At 36.7% G+C, this 19,250-nt stretch overlaps 1 protein-coding gene across 4 annotated transcripts in view; it reads right to left on the bottom strand.

The window, feature by feature from the left end:
• The window catches only part of BBS9 (Bardet-Biedl syndrome 9), a 345,679-nt gene that overhangs the window by 57,729 nt on the left and 268,700 nt on the right, over positions 1–19,250 (bottom strand). For 3 of the 4 annotated variants that reach the window (XM_054692462.1, XM_054692461.1, XM_054692464.1), the window contains exon 21: positions 2,648–2,870. In XM_054692462.1, coding sequence (XP_054548437.1) covers positions 2,648–2,870 — 223 coding nt within the window. Of the gene's footprint in view, positions 1–2,647; positions 2,871–5,134; positions 5,195–19,250 lie in introns of those variants that run through there. The other variant, XM_054692463.1, reaches the window with a different exon arrangement.

Below are 19,250 nucleotides of genomic sequence, written 5' to 3'. Positions count from 1 at the left end.
TTCCATCTTCTTTCATTTCTTCTTCCTGCCATCTCTTCCTCCTTTTCTCTGTTCCTTCTCTTCCCTACATTTAAAATTTTACATCAAGGGCTTATACAGACACAGTCACCGAGTTGCTTCCAAGTCTAGTTATTTTTGAAAAATGTTTGACATTCCATAATCAATCAGTGTGATTAAGCGAGCAGCTCTTCTCTCGAGATGTGCACATGGACTCCTAAATGGCTGTTCCTAATGAGGACTCCATGGGATGGTGGAGAGAAGGTGGGGCTGCTGTGGCTTGAACTGACAGATACACCAGCTAATCAGAGCTCATTTTCTTTTTAAGTTTTCTCTTTTATATGCATGTCCTTCTCCCTCAAGTCTTCTTTGTTTTGCTAACAAGCAAGGAGGGAGGGAGAGTCACATACTGAATACAGACTAAGGTGAATATTTTTCATTTATAATCTCATCAAGCTTAAATATTTATTTCTTTATGAAAATAATCCTTTAATAGTGGACAGAAGACAGACAAATAGAGATTGAAGGTCCAGTTAGAAAGGTGGCAACAACAGCATGATGAAGAGGCCCAAAATAAAGACAACATTGTTAGAACTGTTACTATCTGGAAAGGCATTTCCTTTCCAAAAGCCATATTAGAAATGCTCTTGGTGGCACAGACACAACTGGTCCCAGCAGTGAGAGAGGCCTAGCTCAAAGAGGTGCTAACACAGAGGCAGCAGTTATAGGGCCTGGTCCGTAGAGCAAGTGACAGGGCCTGGTCCCCACTGGCTGAAGCTCTTGGAACAGCAAAGTAGCCTCCTGCTGTGAAAGCACCAATGCAGTAGCAGTATCTGGGCAAGGTTATGGGTCTCCTCCATACCTGGCCATTTCCTGAAGATAGACCAGTAGTTACTAAGATGGAGACAGAAGAAGTTCCTAGCTTCACTATCAAGAAGAGCAACTAGCACTGAACTGGAGGGACAGTGGACTAAGAGAACCCTGCAGTTAGGGAGAGGAACTGAGGATCCTTGGGCATCGGGGACCAGTGCAGACTTGAACAGAGATGATGCTCAAGAGCTTCACATTTCATCAACCAGTAGGTGGGTGGAGAGAAGATCCTGGAGGTTGTGGCCTGAGGTGGGGCACAGACAACAGGGCTGTTAGCTCTCTCTGGGGAGGGAAGGATGGAGGTAGTGTAGAGGCACACACCTTCGAATGAGGACGTCACAGTGTGGAGAAGCTTGGCTGCTCCATGGGTCCTCGGGAAAGATATGAGTAGAGCAGATGCTCTAGTCTGAACTCACGTTTCCTCACCCACTAGGACAGGAAAGACTGGAACAATATATTCAAAATGCTCAAAGATAAAAACTGTCAGCCAAGAATATTACATATATCCTAAAAGACTCACTTTCAGATATGAGGGAGAAATAAAGATCTTCCCAGACAAACAAAAGCTGAAGCAGTTTGTCAACATTAGACCTTCCCTTAAAGAAAAGAAAGCCCAAAATAAATTGGAAAAGGAAATATGCAAATAAAATTAAAAAACTAAAGACAAAGTAGCACTAGCATTCCTTCAATATATCAATAATAATCCTAAATGTAAATGCACTGACCTCACCAACAAAAAAAGCACAGAGTGGCTGGTTGATTCAGAAAAAACAAACAAAGCCCAGTTTCTGGTATCTCCAAAAGATCTACCTGAGCTCCAAAGATAAACATAAACTCAAAGCAAAAGGTTGTAAAACTATCCTACAAGTAAATAGAGCCCTAAAAAAGAGGCAGCCATTCTTAAATCAGATAAATTTCTAGCTAAAAATGGTAACAAGAGACAACAAATTAAAAAATCTAGAAAAAAATTAACAAATAATTATAATCATACAACTTTTTAAGACTGATTCAGGAAGCAACAGAAAACCTGAATAGACTAATGAGAAGCATGATGGTCTGTGATTTAAGAAAAATTGGGTGCCACAGCTGCTGCATTGAATAATCTACTTATTTTATCCTCCCTGGTGCCATCATAAAAAGAGATGCTAAGAAGAGGGAAGCTGGACTTGGGAGCTGTTGCCCTAAGAATCCAAGGGCACCACCGTTGATAGTTCAGCCCCCCTTATGGTAGGGAGAGCGGACTTGGATGCCCATCGTCATCACTGGCAACTCATGCAGGGGCAAGCTAGGTCTCTTTCCTCCCTGGCCCATAGGAGCCTGCTCATGTCTCCTGACCCCACTTTTTCTTTGTCTCTTCCCCTTATTCTGATGACCACAATGCATACAAATAGCAGAAAGGATGGGACTCATCTGGATTCCATTAGCTGTTTGTATTATGCTGCTTAGATTTATGAAATATGGTATCAAGAGATCACACTGAGGAAAAGTTTTATTCATGAAACCATTTTTTATTGATTAGAAGTAAAAAAATGGATCACATATTTAAAGGCAGAGGAACAGAGCCATACCATTCTAGAAAAGTCTAGGAAGCAAATACCCAAAAACATTTATCCAAATGGTCACTCCAAGAGCCTAGGATATCTGAGGGGAAATGTGAAAGCAATTTTCTTACCTATCATCATTTTAATATGAAATGTAAGCCCCAAATACAAAAACAGGCACATTCCATTAATTTGAGTAAAGTACAGTTATGTTTTGGGCGCATGGACAAAGCTCTTACCTGGCATGACCACAGTCTGCAGGGCTGCTGAGTCAGTACTTAAGCAGAGACGTCCACCTTTGGCTAATCTATCGCAGAGCAAGGTGATATGTTTCTTCAGTCGGCTTGTGTCTTTGGGCATGTTCAGTTGGCTGCCGAGGCTCAAAGCCTGTTCCTTTGAACTCTTCGACAGGCAGGTCTTCAAGAGGTGGGAAATAGCAGCATCCACTGTTTCTTCCCAGCCCTGGATGCAAAAGTGAATTTTGAATTTATACAAAGATGATAAATGAACCTCTATAAGTTCACCATTCAGTTACACAGGTTATGAGTTAGTGGATGTCCAAGTGTTAGGGACTTGATAAAAACTGGGTATCTGGAATACTACAGACCAGCTTGGTTTGCTGTCATCTCTTTGAGCTTAAGCAAGTTACTTAATTCCTTTTAGCCTCATCCCCATTCACAAATGGGAATACTAATAGTCTGTACTTCCAAGGGCTGAAGTGATTAAATAGATGGTATGTTAGAGACATTTAGCCCTGTACCAGGTGTAATTAATTCATAACAATGATCACGTCAGCAATAGTTATGTTTAGTGACGTAGAAGGAGAAGTTGCCAGGATTGTAGTTCATTTTATCTTACCTTTTTGCTAAAGGAGAACTGGCTAAGGAGGACCTTCACATCCCTTGGGGGAAAATGCAATGGACAGAAAAACCCTGCTATCTTAACTAATGGTCCAAAGTTTTGGGGTTACAGACAGAAACTAGAGGATCTTATTTCGAGAGTGATTTTGTGAAACACAAGAGTCTGCGTCATTCACTATTTACTGGAAGTCTGGAAGTCCCAAGAAGCACAAGGAAGCATCAATGAAATATGGGTGATATTGTCAATGTGACTCCATCGGCACCCAGAGTCCCAAGGGCTTGATAATCAAAGTGAAATTACAAAGGAGGATACTGAATGAATTTACTCTCATGGAATATTAGAGAACAGTCCAAGCCCCTTATATCAGAGGTAAGAAACCTAAGGGGCCCCTAGGAAACTTTACTGTTAACACTACTCCACTTCAAACTTATCAGTCGAGCCACCTGTCAAATATGCAAATCAGATAAGGTTATTCCTAAATTTGAACTCCTAAAACCTTATGATCAGGCTAGTATATAAGATACTTCCTACTCCAGCTCCTTCTCCACTTTATTCTCTTTCTATCCACCTGCACCTATAGGCCTCTGTACACTCTTGGTTCTTCCATGGCAGTGCTCTTTTAACCACACTTTGATGGGCTATCTTCCACCTAATGACTCAGCTCAGACACTTCGATCCAAGGATTGTAGTCATGAATCTTCAGAGATCTCATGCCCCATTTCTATCATAGCACTTCCACCCTGTCTGTGCTTTGGTCACTGAATACACATTTGGTTTCCATGTTCACTGCACTCCTAGCCCTGTGGTTGATAAATAGAGGGTGGCCAGGAATATGTTTGCTGGACAGAGAGATGGTAAGCTATAGAAACAGAATCTTAGAGTTGTGAGGACTCTGAAGATCCCCAGTCCAGTTTTGTGGGACTTTCCTAGGATTCTTTATACAATAGTCACCATCTACCTAGGCACAACAAACCATCTGCCTTTGCTATCCAAAGTTTCTACTTTTGGAAGCAGTTCACTCCTTTCAGGGACATTGTAACCAGAAGAAAGTTATTTCTATACTGACCCAAAATCTGCCCCACTGGCCTTATTCTGCCCTCCAGAGCCAGCAGAATAAATCTAACTTTTCTTTCACATGACAGCCCTTTATGTCTGTTAAGACAGTAATTCTGTACCCTCTTCTCCAGAATAAACATCCCCAGTTCCTTCAGCTCTTCCTTATGTAAACATGGTTTCAAGTTTTCTCTTCATTCTAACCACTTGTCTTTGAATGATCTCCAATTTTAAACACTTAAAAATTTATGCAGTTAAGTAGAGAACCCCAAACTGACCCCAAGTCGCCAGGCTGAGCCTGGGAGTGCAGGGAAAGACACAACCCTCTCCTGTTTACTGGGCATTCTCCCTGCCAACCCGGACTCTTGTCTCCTAGCTCTCTTGGCAGCTGCCCCCACACTCTTGAGTCACAATATCTGAACAGATAAGTAAACTCTACATCTTTTCACAAAACCCCATGCATTCCTTCTAGATTTATGCAGTACAATCTTTAGACCAAAGTGCAGGTTCTATATATATTCACTTGAGAACTTCCCAGGGAATTTTTTTTTAAACTATTGACCCACTCTAGATGACATCCACTCCTAGACAAACTAGGAATCAAACTAAAACTTTTAAGTGACCTTGAAAATCCTTTTCAGGAGATGTAAAAAACTGTAAAGACAACTTCCTACCCTGACCACTGAAGAATAATAAACCACTAATTACTACAGAGATATCACTCTACAATGGTCAAAATGGAAGCCAGACAAATGTCTAAAATTGAATTATATTCAATAATATGGGAAGAGGTAAATTAAGACAAAACTGACCCAGATGTCACTGCAGAGGACATATGTTCAAGTTGCTTTTGGAGCCATTGATGAAGATCTCTAGAGAATAAGAAGGGAAAATCCTCTGTAATTTGGCATTTGTGTGCTCTGGATCATTTCAATATTAAATTAGACCCTACTATTTTACACACTATTCATCAAAGCTACTGTTTTCATAAGTAGGTTACAGTAGCATATTAGATAATGTAAGTAGATATGGCACTTAGTTAATATAAAGGTACCACAGAAATTCTTTTCTACTGCCAGCTTGCAGATCAAGTCAAAACCATGTCCTGGTAAGGTATTTGGCAAGGATATTCTTTTAATATCATGAGGCATAATGCCAATATTTCAGAAAGATTTCTACTAAAATACAGGGTTATTATTTGGAGGGCCTGTGTTGTTACTAAAACTCAATCATAATGAAATGAAATGTTTATGAGACAGAAAAAGTCCTTGAAATGACAGCTCTATTAAATAAAAATGTAATGTGATATTCACTGATTGAACATGTTACATACTTACCTGATAAAATATGAAACAAAACTACAAAAATCTAGATTCTCAAGTGTGAGAAGTACTTTAAAAATAAGCGATTTTAACCACTTTTTGGTATTTGACTTCATCACTTTTATTTATTTATTTTTGACTTTGGCTTATTTTATTTTTTTAATTATTTTATTTTATATAATTCTTACATCATTTTTCCTTTTTGCACAATGTATGCATTTTCATTTTGGTTATATTCCCCATACAATTCCCCACCTCTCTTATTCTGACCCTAATCCCTCTTCCCCCCACCCCCAAGTGTGTCTCTGGTCTATAGTTGCTTGTTGATTTTGATTTTTACTTTATTACAATTGGTCTTTTTCCAGATTCCTTATTTAGGTTTTCTAAATTCCTGCTATGAGTGAGACCATCCGGTATTTTTTTTTTTCTTTCTGACTTATTTCGCTGAGCATGTTCCCTTCCAGCTCCATCCATGTTGCCACAAATTGCATGAGTTTATCTTTTTGGATTGCTGAGTAATATTCCATTATGTATATATACCACATCTTCTTGATCCATTGATTTCATCACTTTTAAAAGCTCTTAAGTTGATAAGTCTAATGTTCAGTTTTAATGTCTGAACACACATACATACTTAGTCCTTATCCTTTAAGATTGAATATCAATTATACTAACAATTTTGTGTTTTCTAATTGTAAATGAAAGAAGAAAAATTTCAATTTGAGGACAATAGTGCTAAAAACGTTGAGAAGGGAGGAAAACTGCTCATCATTTGTTCATCAGTAGGGATTGATTAGGGCCTCCCCTGGTGGCGCAGCGGTTGAGCGCTGGGCTGCGAAGCTGCCCACAGCCTCTGCAGCGCCAGCTCGATCCCCGCCCACCGGCAAGAGTCCCACGTGGCGCGCAGACCTCTCCTGCCCCGCCTGCTGCTCCTTTCAACAGTGTATTTCGTCGGTCTGCCTGTTTTATTCCCCGCTCTAATTCTGGTGAATTCTCTCACCCTCCTGCGCTTCTGACTGTACCCAGTGCTTGTATAAATAAATAAATAAATAAATCTTTAAAAAAGAAAAATAAGGATTGATTCAATTTTAGTTCTCAAATCCACAGCCTAACTAACTCTTAAAAGTCCTGGTTAACCCATGTATAGCTTTTAAAAAACCAAAGCAGTATGAAGTTAAATAAACAAATATATGAATAGATCAATCAATAAATTTAAATGTACATGTTATTCTATCTTCTTAATATTCTATCTTCTTCAATATTGGAAATAAACTTATTTATTAGGGTTTTGTTTTTTTTTTTGTGAGCTTACATTCTCTAGTCTGGTATTGACAATTGGGATTTCCCTTCATCCCCAAGGTCTAGGTTCTACACCACACTGTAATTTCACTTTTTTCTTAGTCCTTCTACGTAAGCCCCTAGAAGCCTTTCAAAAGCTCACTCACTTCCTGATAGACTAGACTACCTTGCTCTTATCAAATCCCATCCAAGGAACTAGACTTAATGGCTGTGGCCCTACTGCCTGCTGCTTAACTTCTCCAATGCCAACTTGCCTGTTAAATGCACGGCCCAACATGGCTTCCCAGTTCTCTGCTTTGTGGAGGCTCCATGCTGCTCCAATATGCTTCTGTACCAGCGTGATACCCTGTTCCCTTCAGCCAGTTCTTAAAATTTAAGACCTTGGCCTCTCCTAGTTTGTTCCTTACCCTGACTAAAATCAGGTGGGCTATGCTTTTTTACCATAGAGGTCACACTCAGTTTCTGACTTCTCTAGCTGCCATGCTTGTTTCCTTTAGTCACTGTGCCTAAATACCTGTACAATTAAGTGGTTTATCAGAAACACAAAGAAGCAGAAAGTTTGACTACGTTTATAAAATCAATGTCCTAGGGTGTCAACCAAAGTAATCAAAGGGAAAAAATATACTGAAGAAGTATTGTCCTGCCACCTCTGAATGAAAACTGTTAAGTTGAAGATAGATGCCCCTAAACTTCTAGATTCTGACTTAAACTCATTTTACCGCAGCGGCCCCTTCACTCTGTAACCCTAGCTAAATCACTTAATTTCTGTGGGGTACAACTGAGATCTCCAGAAAACAGTAATAACACTATTTGTCATGCCAATTTTATATGCATGTGAATGCACTTTGGAGTCTTAAGTGGAAGATAGTATGAAATAAGCAAATATATTCAATCCTACTTTTCATAAAAATCAGCAAATACAAATACACCATTGAAATCCAATATGCAAAGTAACATCTTTAAATTTTTACTCAAAACAAATTATAAATTCCTGAAACCTTATGTTTATAATAGAAACACTACCACATCCTTAACTATAGTAGCATAGGGAAAAACCACAAAATGCATTGGTAGCATTTATTACCAAATGTTAACTCTAAGGAAGAGAGAAAAGGTTTAAAAAGGAGATCTGTCAAAAGAACCAAATGGAGAATATGTGGCCACTGTCCAGGTTTCAGTTGAGGACAGAAGACTCTCAGAAATGGCTCGTTTTGCATTATCTATTTCAAGGTAAAATAACCTTTACATCATATTCATTTATCTGAAAAATAAACTGTGTTAAAGAGAAATAAATTTCTGGAATAGATGTGAAGGTTTCTCAATGAAAAGTCTTTGTTATTTAGGATGATCTACAAAGCCTGATTGTTATTACTTTGTATTATATCATATTATACTTAACGAAGATAAGCTAAAAATAATCACACAAAAGGATCATTGTAAACATAGGGACAAATACAACTTAGTACTTTAGCTGTAAATTTTATGTTTTGGAAGATAAAGAAATTTTTCAGGATTTATCTAAGTTCATATTATTTCCAAAGAATAGACTGCATTCAGTGTGTCTTGCTGAGAGAGCTCCAAATGTTGAGGCTATTTTACCTTTGAAAAAGAAAACAATTCTTTGAACCTCAAATAAAATAAAATAATATTAAAGAGAAGCCAAGGTGTAGGGTCTATGAAATATCTTAATGAATTTTAAATTATATTTAGCACGTATTGTAAAATAAAACTGGGAAAAATCAGCTTTAACTTTCTTACCTATCATGAATAAAATGAAGCATTTCCTGATATCATCCATTTTTATTTTAAACTGAAGTGATTTATTGGACTTTGGGAGTTCTGTATTTCTTTATGATGATGCAAAAGCTACAAAAATCTAATCTGATGTTCAAACAAATGTAGAAAATGGTACTGGGCTTATCAACATAGCACACTGCTTCTATGTAGATGAAAATAAAAAACCTTGACAAAGAGAGGCCAAAGGACATGCAGAATTTAGTAGCAGTATAAGCAGAAAGCACAACCTACCTGATCCTTTTATTTAAGCTTATGTTTTGCCAAGAAATTTGCATTTGAACAGCACTCCCATTCTGACCTCAATTCTCACATAAAGAAAAACAAAATACACTATCTGGATACCATGAAACCTCATTCTGAATAGCCATATTCAGTTTTAAAACAAAAACAAAATATTTATGATGTCCCATATTGACTTAGTATTAAAGTTTGCTTCAGGCTTTAAATTCAAGTCACATGTACTGATCATAGGTAACTTAAAGAAACATTAAGACTGGAAAGTCGGTAATAAAGATTTCAGGAGAAAGTTGCTCTTGAGGATCACAAATCAGATAATTTGGACCAATTATCCCATCAAGAATAACAAGAAAAAATATATACAAATATTTCTTTGAAGGTATGGGAAAGCTAACAAGATAGTGATTACCAGGTCAAGATCAAGGAAGCCTAGGAGCTATCTGGACTAACACAAGTATTGATCCTTCAGTCATTCACCACTTAACACTATGACTTATGCTTGCTTATGTATTCCCATGTGAGGGGTAGCATGGAGTGGTTCCCACAAATAGTAGTAACAGAATTATGACAACAGAAGCAAGAAGAGTAAAAACTATTTTGGACCTCTAAAGTGCTAGAAAATGTGCTAAGAATTTTATAAATATTACTCAATTAATTCTTATCATTATACTATGAGGTAAGTGTAATTTTGAACTAATGTAAGACATTTCACCATAAATGGCATGATTATTTAAAATGGGAGCTATAATTGGATTCATGTTCTTGACTAGTATTATAGAATACTTCTTTCCCATTTTATTATGTGAGTCTTTCACTCTATTGCCATTAGATCATCGTAGGCTTCTTCTTTTAGTTATACATATGATGTTAGAAAATACCATGAGTTCTTCTCCCAGAAAATTTATGACCACAATTAACATATTCATAGAACCAAAATTTAAACCAGTTTCTTTATCCAATAATTCATAATGGATGAGATGTTACTTCATAGTCAAAAACAATGGCCTACTACAATTTGGATGGGTCAAGCTTTTAGAAGAGTCTACAAAAATTTTAAGTACCCCAGACACTACAGAAACAGACATTCTGGAATGACCATGTCTCTGACATCATGTTCCCAGAAATACAATGAAGGCGGAACACTATTGAAAATATTTGGAGCAAGCACTCTGATACAGAATCAGAAAACATATGGGATCACAGATGCCCCAAGTACCCATTATCTGACAGAATCTGGGGAAATCTTTATTGAAGTTAGTGCAAGAGAAGAACCAGGTTAATAAACTAACTGCATTTGACTCCTTCCTGACAATGCTGTGTTCTTAACAATCTCAAAGAGTATGGAGTGACCAAACTCAGGGAAAAAATGTCCAAAAATACATGAAACCACTGATTTTTAAGTATAAAGCAGAACAGCATCTGTTCTGCTTTTCTCCCTTCCCTTTAATTAGTTTGGATTTTTAGGACCACCCAGAAGCTTCACTTGTCAATGTGTACCTACCTACTTCTTTCTAGGTCAGGACCACCAATGAATCTGAAGCAGCTACAGAAAGGTCCACATAGAGATTTTTATTTTCCTTCAAATAGGAAAATATCAAGTCTGGAGAAAAAGTATCTAGAATGATACCTGATGTGAATGACCTGTACATCATTCAACTTTAGTGCTATTTTTCATGGTGACCAAGCCAACAACAGCAGTAGAGCAGCATAAACATCAAAGTTGAACAGGAATTACTTAAAAAATGGAATGTTTATCTCTATATACTGTTCTTAATTTCAAATGTCTTTCTCCATTTAATAAAGCACTAGTTTGAATCCACATATTTATTTAAAAATATTCATTTAGAGAAAATTAGTTCAGATATTAAATACTGTGAGGGTTAAAAAAAAAAAGTGAATCTGTTGTGGATCCTACCCTCAATTACCTTACACTCAAGTGATGACAATGGATACAAAAGATAGTATAGTATAAGATAGTATAAGAATGTGTATAAAAATATAATGATGGAGAAAATGAAATGTATTTAGAAAGAAGTACAAGTACTTCAGGACTGATTTTATCTTAGCCTCCTTCCAAGAATATCAAGATGTATTTGTGAATTAATAGAAGTTATTACAGACAAAAAGGTCTTTAGATTTGTCTATGTGATCAGTTACTACGATAGGCAAGACATCTGTTGCAATCCTGCTGGATTCTTCTAGAGATGGGGTATAACATACCTCATACTTTCCCAGTGAGAGGGATGAGGTTGCTGGGCTATTAATTTAATAACTCAACATGGTACTTGTACAGCCTCTGCCAAACGACAGAGTCCTCAGGCCAAAAAAATACAAAAACAAAAACAAACAAACAAACAAAAAAAACAGGTGTTCAACAGGTAGAAGTTTTTAGGAATGGCAAAGATATGAAGAGATATGGAATACACACAGCATCTGCTACAATCCTCTATTTCACAGGGGCATCATGAAAATTAAATGGGATAACATATGTAGAGTCTTTAGCCAATGTTCAGCACATAATAATGCCCAATAAAAGTTCATTTTCTTACATTCCTTTGAATTGTGAAAAGCAAACCAATCTCATATGGCGTGTGTGTGTGTGTTTAGTTCCTCCCTTTTCTCTACAAAATAGGAAATCTTCTAATTTGTGAAGCCAATTGGACTTGGTTCTAAGATCGCTTAAAACTATATGGAAATCTTTACAACCTCAAATTGAGACACACTGGGTTAGAAAGCAACTAACCACTGCCATTAAACCATAGAAATTGTAACCACGAAAAGAAAATCCTTTATTTCATAAAAAGTTGGAAAATTTCACCACTTCAATACAAAAAAATAAAGCATATTCCTGCAAACAATATCAGTGATTTCATCTGCAAATTTTTATTCACTGTGGTGGGAGAGAAGATCTGGGTTCCTGTAGTTCTCATAAATGACATGTCAATGAGATCTAAACTTAGATTTCCTCACTATGTTATGCAATCTACTAGATTAAAAGTGATAGCAATTGAGACTCAACAGTCATTATTTCTCATAATTTATGTGTGGCTTTTTCCTCAAAAGGCAATAACTGGTAAGATTTTTCATGTTTTTGTGAAATCTGCTTCTGGTCAAAGATGCCTGCCTCAAGACGGAAAGCCAAGACATTGCCTATTTCTATAACTTCCTGTCCACTCACAAATTCCCTCTTAATTAAAAAAAAAAAAAAGACAGTAATTATAATTATTTTTTCTGTGCTTACAATCATGTTCTATAAATTCTAGGGTATTTTTGGTCATATTTTAACATTTCTGAAATAAGATGTGTCTTACACTCAGTAGCATCTAATAACTGCTGGCTTTCAGGCTCCATTGCCTGAAAATATTGCCATTGATTGCATGTGCATGCAGACTTTTTCTTAACTGTTTATATTATGTCACTTCAGTTACTTCAGTTGACATATGTGCAAAGGTCAAAGTCTCCCAATAAACTGCAACTTAAACTATCTTTAAAGATAATTTAAAAAAACCCAAATTTTTAGGGCCTTCCCAGTGGTACAGCGGGTTGAGTGCAGCGCTGTGGAGCTCTCCGCAGCCTCTGCAGTGCGGGTTCGATTCCCGGCAGGCCAGGGAGATTCCCACATGGTGCAGCAGACCTCTCCTGTCTTGCCTGCTGCTCCCCTCAGCAGTGTCTTTGGTCTGTCTGCCTGTTCTGCTCCTGGCTCTGTCTCTGGTAAATCCTCTCACCCTCCAGTGCCTCTGGCCTGTACCCAGTCCTTGTATAAATAAATAAATAAATCTTTTTTTAAAAAAAAGTTTTATACACAAGAAAGGCATGGAGATAGTGCAGCTGGGAGTATAAATTTGAAATTAGCGATGCAATTATTCATGACTGAAGAATGACAGCTATTTCATATTTTTTTGATATGTAAGATAAAAAGATACAAATAAAAGAAAGGTGTGAGGTTTTGTTATTTATATACATGCACATAGATTACTATTCTATAGCAATATAGTAATATACTATTGCTTATGCTAAGCAATATAGCTGAAGGCAGGAATAATTGCAAAATCACTGGAATAGATGTGATTTGATTACTGTTTCACACGGGACTATTGTTGGTGCAGTAAACATAAATTTACCTAAAATTTCCTGATAACTGTGAACATGACCTGCTTACCTTCCTGCATCATATCATTCCTCTGAGGAAAGGATGAACTTTTGAGCTTAGTCAAAGAGGAAAATTTTCAGAATGGATATCAGAGGCTCAGAACATTCATGAAAGTAAAAGAGGCACATTCTTAAGAAATACTGCATCAAAAATTATACAAAGGAAATATAATAAAGAAATCCTAAAGATCGAGACGATACATCTGTTGGGTTTTATGGAGAAAAAAGGAAAGAAATGATACATTAGCAATTTTCTTTGTGGTTATGTGGAAACAAAGATAGTGAAAACAATGCTGCCAACCAATACTAACTCAAAAAATATATATATAAAAAAAAGTTGTAACTTACAATGGATGTATATTACTGCTGAAATATAGTAGTAGTAATAACTACCATTTCTTTATCTATAGTCTATATAAATATATATATATATAAATATAATAACTACCAAAGGCACAACCTTTGGCACTTTATACACAATGTCAATTAGTTCTCACAAGAATCTTAAGAAGTACATAAATGCTGTCCTCATAACATCTACACACTTTTCACAAGCAGTTCCCAAATGCAATCCCAAATGTAATGCAGTTTTTTAATATGAGTTAGCACCTCTTTATTATTATGAATTTTACCATCTTCCAAATGGCATAGTTACCTAAACAGCAAATCCCTGAATCTGAAAATGTTGCTGAAGATAGCCAAAGAAGGGTCACTGACTGGTCTAGTTCATTGAAAGCAAATAATTTTCTGTTACTTTGTGTAAGAAATATAATTTGAATATATCTTATTGAAGAAAAAAACTTATTATATATATTTCACTCAGTTTTATTGTGTTTCAGTAAATCATTTATAGTAGCTCATAGCCAAATCTAATGAAGGTCAGATTATCCACTTAAAAAAAAGTAGAGGAAAGGATATACCCAAAATACAAAAAGAAATTCCCTGTGTAACAGGTCCTCAGAGGCTGCCATAACCTTTCCCCCAGCCTGTGAAAGACTGGGCCTCCGCTTCTGAACACTTCTGAGCTGGCAGGTTCCTCACTCTGCACAGAGTGTTTCCCATCAAACTCCAGACATGCCTTCATGAGGAAGGCACAGGAGAGCCAAGATCACTCACTTTCTTAATAATGTTCTTCTTCTGTACCGTTCATTTACTGATCCAGCGAGCTTATAAAGTAAAAACAAGCTGAAACGAAACCTGAATGGCCATTCTCATTTCTCTGCAAGGCAAAGCCAGCCCTTGGGGCTGGGTTTAGTTTATCACCATACATTGAATGACACCAACAGTCTGCGCATTCCATCATTTGTCTGAGGATACAGAGTTACTTAGGCATTTGCTCAAAAAGAGATTTGAACCCCAATTTGATATGATATTCTACTCAATAAATATACCACAGTTTGTATTTTCCAACTATTAACACTTAGGTTACTTTCAGTATTTCATAATTATAAATATAAACATTATGGTACCAAATGGACTTTAGTTTATTACTTTCAGTGCATTAACTTAGATTATTGGTGCCAAGTATTAGATTAATTTTATTACCCACATTTTCCGAGAGGACACTCTGGAAAGCCACATCAGAAATAGATGGGCATTTCTATTTCACTACATATCTGCCAGTACTACTTATTACCAAATTTGGCTGAATCAATATAGTGTACCTAACATTTGTTTTCAGTTACATGGCATCATCACTGGTATGATGGAAAAGTTTTGGATTTACTGATTTAAATTATAGGATATGTGAATGAATGAATGTGTGTGAGGGGGTGTGTTTGTGTGTTTGTGTGTGTGCTTGTGGTAGTCTAGCTACCAATCTAACTATATATCTTTTGCTATCTGTACAGAAGAGATCAGGTTTTGCTTTTAGAAAAAGAAAAAAAGCAAAATAGTTGTTGGAGGAGAATCTGTACTTGAGCAAAACATGAAAATAAATGGAATACCAGGCAATCCCCAGATACTTATATCTGACTACATATTTAATTATTTTAATTTGTAGGGATTTAGAAGAAAATGTACTAAATTTATTAGAACACAAGACAAGCACGTATACAATTTTAGAGAATATAATGATAACTAAATTATGTCATAGCCCCAAGTGGAATTCTTAAAAGAAAGGAAGCCAGAAAAAATAGGGAGGAAATGAAAATTGGTCTGCCTCTTAAAAAGGGTGGGTGGTGAGGTAAAGGGAGGACACCATTTTACATGAAAAAAAGTACTATTAGCTCTGGCTTGATGGAAAAAGTTGGGCACCCATGAAAAGTCAGATTTCCCAAACAAAGAGGGGAAATTTTGAGTCACAGAAACAGAGTTTCAGAAATGGAGTCACAGAAATAAGAGTTAGAAAGAAGATATGGTGGAGCTAAGCAACTGACTTGGTACTGGAGTCCACACTGACCCAGGGGAAAGGAGAACCTAGGAAAGTATATAAGCAGATGTGTGACAGGAGACTAGTAGTGGGCTATGAGTATAGCCGAGATATGCAGGGCTTTCTAATGCAGAGAGCAGAAATGCTACTTCGAATGCCACCACAGAAAGTCAGATAGAATAATACAAGCCAAACATTGTTTAAAAATGAACAAATGATGGAAAAATATATAAATAAAAAGAAAAATTTTAAAAAAGGGTCTCCCCGATGGTGCAGCGGTTGAGCGCTGCGTTGCGAAGCTGCCCGCAGCCTCTGCAGCGCCAGTTCGATCCCGGCCGCCGGGCGAGGGTCCCACATGGCTCACAGACCTCTCCTGCCGCCCGCTGCTCCCCTCAGCAGTGTACTTCATCGATCCGCCTGTTCTGTTCCCCGCTCTGGCTCTGGTGAATTCTCTCACCCTCCCGCGCCTCTGACTGTACCCAGTGCTTGTAAAAAAAAAAAAAAAAAGAAAATTTAAAAAAAGAATACCAGCCAATGTGGTTCCTAGAAATAGTCCCAAATGAACAACAGCAAGCTGGAGTGACTTGATTCAGCCTGGAGGTGCAGACCTGCCTGTGATTAAGGCACAGAGGAAGCACTGATTTTAAAGGATATTTAAAGGGACATGTGCACATTTCTAAAAGAATGTCATATCCTAGAAATGTCAAACTCATCTTTTTAATTAATAGACTCAAACTAGGTTGAGTAAAGTTATTTTAAGGAAATTGAACTAATGCAAATATATTTCCAGTCAGGAATCAAATTGGTAAGCATTGTAAGAATGCATTATGGTGGTTGAGTTTTATTCATTTCATTATTTCACACTTTATTTCACATAGGATTTGAGAGTTAAGCTTCAATTAATCAATCTTTTGTTATTACATCTGCATTTTAAAATGCATAAATAATATTGTGTCCATTAAAGCACTGTTTCATATTTGAGATACATAAGAAAAGTTTTAAAAATTACACATCCTCACTTGTATTCCACTTGGCTCCTATTCTGAAAACACCAAGCAAGTCAGAAAGTCTCTGAGATATGTTATATTCAAGTCTGATGAGATAGAATATTATACAATTTTATAATGCCAATTGCATCTAACCAGCAATAATACAAGTATGTGGCCATTATGAATATGAAACTAATTATTTCATGTTTATCTTGTTGGCTAAGATCATGGGAATTACCAAAATATTTACTTTCTGCACTATGTTCCCATAGACAGTTATAATTATGATGATACTTTAACAGTCATAAAGGCAGGCTTGATACTGACACCAGACTTCCTTCTTTTGTTTGCCTTTTAAGAAGAGATCATTAATAATAGTAATGATTAGCCATCTCAACCATCACTCAATCCAGACAGGAGGCACAATGGCCCTTACATCAAATCTGACCTGTGACGTAGAAGTCCTTAAGCCTTGTGAGTGAGACTTGATAAGTCCCTCCACACAATAGGACTTCCTATTATAAACATCTGTTTTCTCACATGAACCATGCTGAACATGTTAAAAATAAGTTTCTCTTTCCCTATCAGTTTGTAAGAGGAATAATCAATCAAAAAGCAGGCTGAAGGTCCAAATTTCCTTCCCCCACTGATGAAAAATTTCCATCTTAATTTTCCCAGGAGATTTTAAAGTTTAATACCAGGGAAGGTAACAATCAAACCCTTAAAAACACAGTACAGCTTTTCTTTTTCAAATAGTAGACAGTATCTACTAAAAATATTAAATGCACTTAGAAAGAAAAAGAAAAGTCAGGCAAATGCTATGCAATGTACTAATATTCCTTTCAACTCTAGGTGTGTATATAATCAGGTCCCAAAACCAGTGTATTGCTGCCCTTTTCATTAGCGATCCCTTGAGTTAGGTGGAAGACAAATGAACATTTAGAGCTACAGTCTGAGTCATTTAGAAATATCAACACTGTTCCTGCTTGTTCTCTTGCAATTTGCTGGACTTTTTATTAAAGAATCTTAATCATCTAAGATATTAATGGGAAAATGGGAAGCAGATCTGTACAGAGATCAGGAAGGGCAAAGAGGATTCATCCACATTACCAACTCTAAGTTAGTGGCTATCTAGAATATTATATTCAAAAGATTCTGAGACTGCCCCGCAAGTTCATTGGGAAAGATTTCATGAGTTACAATGTTTACCAAGATCCTATGAAGCAGAAGCAGCATTAATGCTAGCTTCTGCCTGTCTTCAGCAGATGAATTCACCTCCCTAAAAAGGTTCTTCACTCATATGTGGAATACAGAGAGAACAAACAAAGGGTCAGACAAAGACAAACTTTAAAACCAGCCCTTGAAAGCTGACCACAGATGTGAGGCAACCAGGATGGGAGAGAGGTGAGAAGGAGATGGGGATGAAAAGGGCATGGCAGGGGAGAACACAATGGACTACGATGGGGGGCTACGAGTGCTTTGGTGGTGAGAGAGCCATGTTGACCATACCTAAGGGGAGAAATCCTATACTGTCAAAATATTACAAGGATATAAAATGATGGTGCTTTATTAAAATTAATAATAATAAAAGGCTGTACTTCAAAACGACAATCAGCAGTTCATCTGAGTCTAATATAATTTAAAAAAGCTCTAATATAATAAAAAAGTTTCTTGTTCCTAGGAGAACATTTGGTTATCGTACATATGACTACTGGAAATAAGGGCTACTAAGCAAAAAAACATGGCATAACTGAATGTCAGTCTACCCTTTTAGTAATTTGTTAAAATGTGCTAAGTTGTTAACCCAAATGACAAAACCCTTTGTCTCTTAATGACTGATATAGCCCTGTGCGATAGAACTTTCTACAAGGGTAAAAATGTTCTATATCTGTACTATCCAATGTGGTAGCACCTCAACACATGCAGTTATTGAGAAGTAGAAATACAGCCAGTGAGACTGAAATTTTAATTTTAGTTCACTTTATATAAATTTCAATATATATATAGCTAGATATGAAAGTGGCTAATATTAGGCCATATTACCATATTTGTTCATTTGCTTTCTTTATATTCCACATGAGTATAATCATGGGATGGCATTTTTTAAACCGATTATACAGTGCAAAGTACATTACTTTTCATTAGCAATAATAATTCTAACTACTTTTGTTTTGTGAATCAGATGCCATTAAAGAAAATATTCCACAGAGTTGACTATAACATTTCGCCTGCCTTTTGACACATGCCATCTAAATAACAATACAACAAACTATGACACAGTGCTATTTGAAACATAAATAACACTTTCTTATACCTCTAAATACTTGTGTGGATATCTGACCTCGAGCTGAGAGGACCTCTTCTGAAAATGTTGTCCACATGTCTAAAGATCTCCCCCTCACACATGTACTCTGCCATCTACCCTCAACCAAACTGTCTAAATTACATTCAGATTTTTGTGGTATCATAATAACTTCAATATGGGATGTATTTTCAACATTCTGGTCAGAGACTCCTTTCTTCCCTGCCTCACCCTCCTTCCAAGTTATTTCAGGTTTGCATATTTCACTTTCACATCTCAGTGGGATACCCATCACATAACATTTATTTGTGAGGTCTAAAGGCATAATGTGGGCGATTGTGAACTAGCATGTCCAAACCACATACTGCATGTGTACGTCTTAAAGAATGAAAAAGGATTCCTTTTTTCTCAAGATATATAAGCTGTCTCAACAGTATAAATCCAAAATGAATACCACAACCT

The sequence above is a fragment of the Talpa occidentalis genome, unplaced genomic scaffold (assembly GCF_014898055.3).
Source record: "Talpa occidentalis isolate TD23 unplaced genomic scaffold, MPIMG_talOcc4v2.1, whole genome shotgun sequence".
NCBI classification, from domain to species: domain Eukaryota; kingdom Metazoa; phylum Chordata; class Mammalia; order Eulipotyphla; family Talpidae; genus Talpa; species Talpa occidentalis.
This window is presented reverse-complemented; position numbering and strand designations above follow the sequence as displayed.